General features: G+C 40.8%; 1 protein-coding gene across 1 annotated transcript; it reads left to right on the plus strand.

Annotated features, from left to right (window-relative positions):
• Positions 1-4,069: 4,069 nt before the first annotated feature.
• Positions 4,070-5,992, plus strand: LOC145636845 (uncharacterized). Its single transcript, XM_081688386.1, has 2 exons — positions 4,070-4,164; positions 4,630-5,992. The coding sequence occupies exons 1-2, from the start codon at positions 4,070-4,072 to the stop codon at positions 5,990-5,992; spliced, it is 1,458 nt and encodes a 485-aa protein (XP_081544512.1).
• The last annotated feature ends 383 nt before the right edge of the window (positions 5,993-6,375 follow it).

A 6,375-nucleotide genomic window follows, 5' to 3' on the forward strand; every position in this document is an offset into this window, starting at 1 on the left:
TGAGTGGGAGTTAGAAAGAGCATTGCATTTTGGCAAAAACTCTTAAACTCCATTAACACTCGGGTTTTGGTCGGACCTTGCTAACTCCAAGGTAGCAGACCTAAAAAGTCGGTGTTCGTCCTTTGTGGGTGGATATCGTTGGAGGCTCGGTATTTTTGGAGCTAAAGCTTTCAAGTAAGAGCCCATTAGGTCGGGCGAAGCACGCGTCAAAGATAAATTCCGATTTTATCCTTTTATGTTTATTTGTTATGCTTTATGGTTTTATTAATTGTGAGTGGTTCTTTGGGTCGGGGTTGTTTCCGCGGTAAGTTGGACTTACCAAACCCCAACAGCAGTACCGGAGCCACGCTCGTTTATTTTTAAAATCATAATATTTTTCAAGGTGATTCTTATGGCTTAATTTTTTCTGGTTTAAGTTGCTAATTAGATTAGTAGCTCGTATTATTTATTTTAACCTCGTATTTAAGCTACCTTCAGCCCTGAACCCAGATTTCGACCCAAAAATAGTGAATTTTGGGAGGAAAAGGCGTTCTGGAAATGGTTGTACCCTTTTAGGACTCGGTTTTTAGCCAAAAAACGACCAGAAATGCTATTTTTGAGGGTTTTTTTTTTTCGTTTTTACGAAAATTTTTGAAGTCTTTCTAACCTTGAAAATTAATTGCATATTTATGGTGGTTATGTAATTGGTTCAATACATATTTTATATTCAATTTTAAACCTCTTTAGGCATGATTACTTGGTAGTATATTGTGCTTGAATGCTTGGTTTTATTTTTTTCACATAATTGCAAACTAATTGCATTAAGTGTGAAATTGTTGTTCTATGAGGCTACCAAGTATTAAAGATTCAATCTTTAATTATTTTAAGTGATTGAAACTTTATATTACTAAATTCCATGAATTTTTGTTAAACTTTGTTGATTTAATCATTTTTTAGTTGATTGGAATCATAAAGTTTGAAACTTTGTGATAGAAAAATTGTTTATCTTCATATTAGAAGATATAATTTTTCAAGGATTCACAAGTATTAAAGTTGGAATCTTTATTGAACTTATGTTCATTTTTTCCAACTCCCTTTTATTTTGTCAAAAACTCAAGATTAATTTAAACTAATTAAATTAATAGTAAGCAATTGCCCTCTTTTTATTTTTGTTGCACCAAGTTAAACCAATTTAATTAAAGAATGGTTCTTGGGAATTATTTTGGTTAGATGCACTTTGCAAATTTTATTTTAAGTTAAACTTGTTTAAATTTTCATTTTTGCTCAATGAAATTAATTCTAAAATTAATTTAGAATTTATTAGAGATGTCACACAAAATCGGGAATTAATCCCGAGGCACAAGCACGCAAACCAAGGCACAATAGCCATGTACATCCCTCGGCCAGCTGGGCTGCTCGCACAGCCCGCATGTGGCTGCCGAGAGACGAGGCTGCTGCGCTTGGTGCGTATGGTGCTAGGTGTGTGCGAGGAGCTGTGTGCTGACTTGGTGCATAAGGGGCGTGCGAGATGATGCTAAGCGTAGTAGCAGTTCTAGGCAGCTGTAGCTAGACGCGCATCGAGTGCGCGCTGCCAAGCAGTGCCCAGCAGCATCACAGTACGCAAGGCCGAGGCTGCTAGGTAAGCGCTCAGCACTTGCGTGCGTGTGAGTGCTCAAGGGTGCTAGCCTTGGGTAGTCGATGCGCTTTTCTCTCGGTTTTAATTTTTCTTTTTGGCCGTTTTTTTTATTTTAATTTATTTTAATTATTTTAATAAATTTTGGAGGCCAGGCCTCGGTGTTGAGCGGCATTGGCAAAATTTATTTTGACAAATTTTGGGATTTATCGGCTTAATTAATTGGATTAATTAAATTGGATGCGGAATTTAGTGGGAGCTTCAAATGTTAAATTGCGCTTATTTACATAACCGGTTAAAACAACTTTGACTTGTTTAATTAGGTGTGTTAATTAGATTAACCACCTAGATTAGTTACTAGTTCACGTGTGTTTATGCATTGTTACTTGTTTATCATTGTAAAATGCATGGGCCACTCATAAATAGTTAATGGATGAATGGAATGTATATTCTCTCACAGGTTTTATGAATTGGCAACTAGTAGGGCCCGATTAGGATAGAAAATACGGGTGCGATCCGTGATGTATTTTTTGTAAATCTAAATACGGTCTGCGTACCGTTGAGTATTTTTGTACCTTAATATTTAGATTAGTCCTAATCGTAGATACTAGTAGTTGCATTAAATTATGGTCAAGTCTTGAAGATGGAGGTTCTTGGAAGATGTAGCCATGAAAGTTGCAATGAAGACCTTTTGAAGATGTGAAGATCTCAAGGGGTCATGCTAGTTGCCAAATGCATCTATATTTATGTTTTTCGATATATATATATATATATATATATATATATATATATATATATATATATATATATATATATATATATATATATATATATATATATATATATATATATATATATATATATATATATATATGTGAATTATATGTTAGATGCATGTTTAGCATTTCAAATGTTGTGATGATTGATTAAGTTCACTTAAATCAACCAACATAGAAACCTTAGGTCCCTAAATATTGAGTAAAAACTTTCCATTCCAAAACAACACTTACCGGCCGAAGGAGGGTAGTGGTGGGCTACGCCAAAGCGAGGCATCACTACCTCTCCTAGGAAATAAGGTATACCGGGTATGCGTGGTTTTGGTTGTACTCAACGATATGAGTGATGGAGTCCCAACATGTCGTGGCAGAGTGAATAAATTGTTGAGAGAGCATTAGACGCGATGATTTATTAAACCAAGAGTGGCTTGGAGCCATTAGCAAAGCGTTGCTTACCTTAGGAGATTGAGTGTTAAGACAAGCCAAAGCATGCTTAACCACTCTTTGTTTCTTCGGATCTTGGAATCGACTTATTCTCGCTAAATGGGGACAAATTTAATGCGTGGATAAGACGTTTAATAAGATTGAAGATTTTCATGAATACCTTTTAATTTTCAAACTTATTATGTTATATACTTGATAAATGGTTATACTTTGCACTTATATTTGCAGAATTCCAAATCAAACTATATTGTTTTCCATGATTGGTAAAGGAAATCTTTGAGAACGGTTCTCAAAGAAAAGTAAAGCATTTCTAAAATGCAATTCTCGTAAATGACTTTTATAACAAAGTCCGAAAGGACGGTTGGACATCATGTATTCAAAATACTAGGTAGTTTTTATGGGTAAAAATCTGCAAGAGTTAGTCAACGACAGTCAATGAAGGTCAATGACAAAGACTCCACTTCACGAAGTCGCAAGCTCGACGACGCATTGTCAGCATCGACGGAAGACAAAGTCAAGTAACAACTCCCTATTTTTTAGGAAGAAGATAAGCAAGGACTTAGTCCAAGCTCAGCCAAATCAGTCCGGTAGAATTCAAAACAGAAGAATATTTTCAGCAACTAAAGTCCGAAAATCATGGGCACAACCCTATCTCCTTGCAACAGCTAGGGTTCAACCTAGCAAACCATCTATATAAAGGGCCGGTCAGCGACAAGTTAAGAACATTCTCACCCAACGATATACATCCTACATTACATCTTCTAAACTGATATTATTTTTGCAGAGTGAAAGTTTGGTAGATCCTCATTCTACCCGCGGTTTTTACCTTCATTGGGTTTTCCGCGTCACCAATTCCTCGTGTCATTTATTCTCTTTTTAGTATTGTCTTACTTTTGATTTTACTTAGTTGATCCGTAGCCTAGATTTTGATACTCAATCCCACCTAACAAAAATTAGCATAAACAATTTGGCGCCCACCGTGGGGTTACAACTAGGTAAAATCTAAAAATTCCTCGTTAAACCCTTCAATATGTCAGCTGACGAAATAACTCCAGAATAGCTAAAAGCTGCTTATGAGAAAATTCAAGCCGACCTTGAAGCAGCTAGGGAATCCAACGAGCGTCTCAGCAAGGAAAAGGAAGCGTCAGATTCTGATGCGGCTACTCTCCCTCAGCAATTGGAATCCGCCCAGAGCAATCGTCGTCATCGGCCAAGGCAGTTAGACCCAATCCCCATAATGTCGCCGTTGCATGTCATTGAGTCTCCACATGACACCGATATCGAATCCAGTGATGGAGAGATGAATTTGGACCCCCCAATCAGGAATTCCGGGCAAAGGATCATTCGGACTTCAGGAGACGACCAAGGCAATCTGCAGCCGGACCAGACGGAAATCCTGCTCTAGAGGTTGGCTACCTTAGAAAAACATAACTCCAGGGTGTTGTCGATGATGAAGAAGATGCCCACGTGCCGATCCCCGTCCAGCGAGAAGCTCCAGATGGATTCGCAGCGACCCCATTTTGCGACGAGCTGGCCCTGGCCCGGATTCCCAGAAGATTGTCGCTCCCGACGTTTACGTCGCTTTACGACGGAACGACCTGTCCCGAGCAGCATGTCGAGTACTACAAGCAGCGGATGTGGCAAGCTTCGATCCCGTTCGTGTGTTGGGAAGCGTGCATGTGCAAGTCGTTCGGTGCAACGCTGACAGGCCCCGCCCTCAAATGGCTCGGCAAACTCAAACCAGGTAGTATAACTAGTTTTTTTATGTTAGTTAACAAATTCTATTCCCATTAGCAGGCAGTTCGACAAGCAGACGAGCGATCTGTATCGAATCGTCGAGGGTCCCAAGGAGACCATCAGAACTTATTGGTCTCGATTCAACAAGGAGAAAGTCTCAATAAAAAATGTCGACAATAGGACTGCCATTGAAGCCTTCTTCTGCGGATTGCATACGGACTCGGACCTGTACAAAGATATGGTCAAATATCCTTGCTCAACATTTGAAGAAGTCCGGACCAGATCTGTGGCTCAAATGTTCTTCGGCAAAGATATCGCCAATCGCAGCTCCTACCCAAGTTCTAGAAGTTTGTCCGATCGGAAGGCCCTAAGCAACCCAAGAGGATCGTGGCGACATCAGCCTTACGAGGCAGCAGGTAGATCACGCTCTGTTAATGCTGTGCAGGTCGAAGATATCCTCGACGCTCCGCAATACCCTGAAATATCGGAGTATGGCTTCGACGTGAATATCGTAGTAGTAGTAAAAGAATTGGAGCCCTTGGGAAGCAAAGTGCGCTGGCCGTCAAAGAGCAACAAGCCGGAATCGGGGAAAGATATGAGCAAATGGTGCGAGCTCCATAGCGATCATGGCCATAAGACGGAAGATTGCTATGCCCTGCGAAGAGAGGTCGCCTTCCAGCTGAAGAGAGGCAACCTCAAGCATCTATTGGGGAAAAAGAAAAGCAATGACGCAAGTCGCCATCAGCCTGAAACGACGACGACAGCCGGACCTCCGAAGCCCCCTGTACCTAAGGTAATAGTTAATGTTATCACTGGTGGTTCCAATATTTCTGGACTAACCTATTCTGCAGCAAAGAGGATCGCAAAGTCGACGATAGATAATGCAGATGTCCCGCACGAGATCAGAGACCCCCTGGAAAAGAAGTTGGAGGCGATGTCAATTACTTTCGATGATTACGACGTCAACAACATCAACAGAGAGCATGAAGACTCTTTGGTAATTTCTTTGGTCGTTGGGAATTGTCTGCTTCGAAGGGTGCTGGTCGACGGAGGAAGCTCCGCAAATGTCCTGTTTAGAAGAGCCATGGAAGACATGGGATTGAAGGATAGCGACATCACTAGAAGGTCGACGACTCTGGTCGGTTTCATTGGAGAAAGCATGTCAACTCTCGGAGACATAACCCTTCCAACCTATGCAGGAGGCCTAAACCCTCAAACCAAATTCAACATCGTCGACTGCCTGTCAGCCTATAATGCCATACTAGGACGACCCTGGATTCACCGATTGAAAGCCATTCCTTCCACCTACCACCAATCAATCAAATTTCCCATCCCATGGGGAGTCCAAGAAATTAAAGGAGAACCCCGCGAAGCCAAACACTGCTACAAAAAAACCCTTAAACCAACCATGAGGACCGCATAGCAATTACAGCATGGCCCGACACCAGACAATTCCAACGACCTCGAAATTGACAAAATACCTTTAGACCCCAAAAGGCCTGATCAAACCGTCCGTGTCGGAGCCAACTTAACACCTGAACTCAAAAATCAAATCCTAGCCTTTCTCCGAGAGAACAAAGATTGTTTTTCCTGGTCTCACAAGGACATGACTGGTGTAGACCCGAGCATCATCTTGCATAAACTGAACGTCGACTCAAATCATAAGCCCGTCAAGCAGAAGCGTCGAAAGTTTGCTCCGAAAAGAAATGAAATCATCAACGATGAAGTGCAGCAGCTGATTGACACGGGAAAAATAAGAGAAGTCAAGTATCCGGATTGGCTCGCAAATGTTGTCGTCGTTAGTAA

Source organism: Chenopodium album, chromosome 6 (genome assembly GCF_948465745.1).
Source record: "Chenopodium album chromosome 6, dcCheAlbu1.1, whole genome shotgun sequence".
Lineage (NCBI taxonomy): Eukaryota > Viridiplantae > Streptophyta > Magnoliopsida > Caryophyllales > Amaranthaceae > Chenopodium > Chenopodium album.

What these genes read in the sequence shown, in the direction of transcription:
- LOC145636845 (XM_081688386.1), top strand. Translation starts at nt 4,070, where the DNA reads ATGTCGCCGTTGCATGTCATTGAGTCTCCACATGACACCGATATCGAA. An exon ending in CCCCCAATCAGGAATTCCGG is followed by an intron (nt 4,165 to 4,629) that starts GCAAAGGATCAT and finishes TCCCATTAGCAG; the next exon opens with GCAGTTCGACAAGCAGACGA.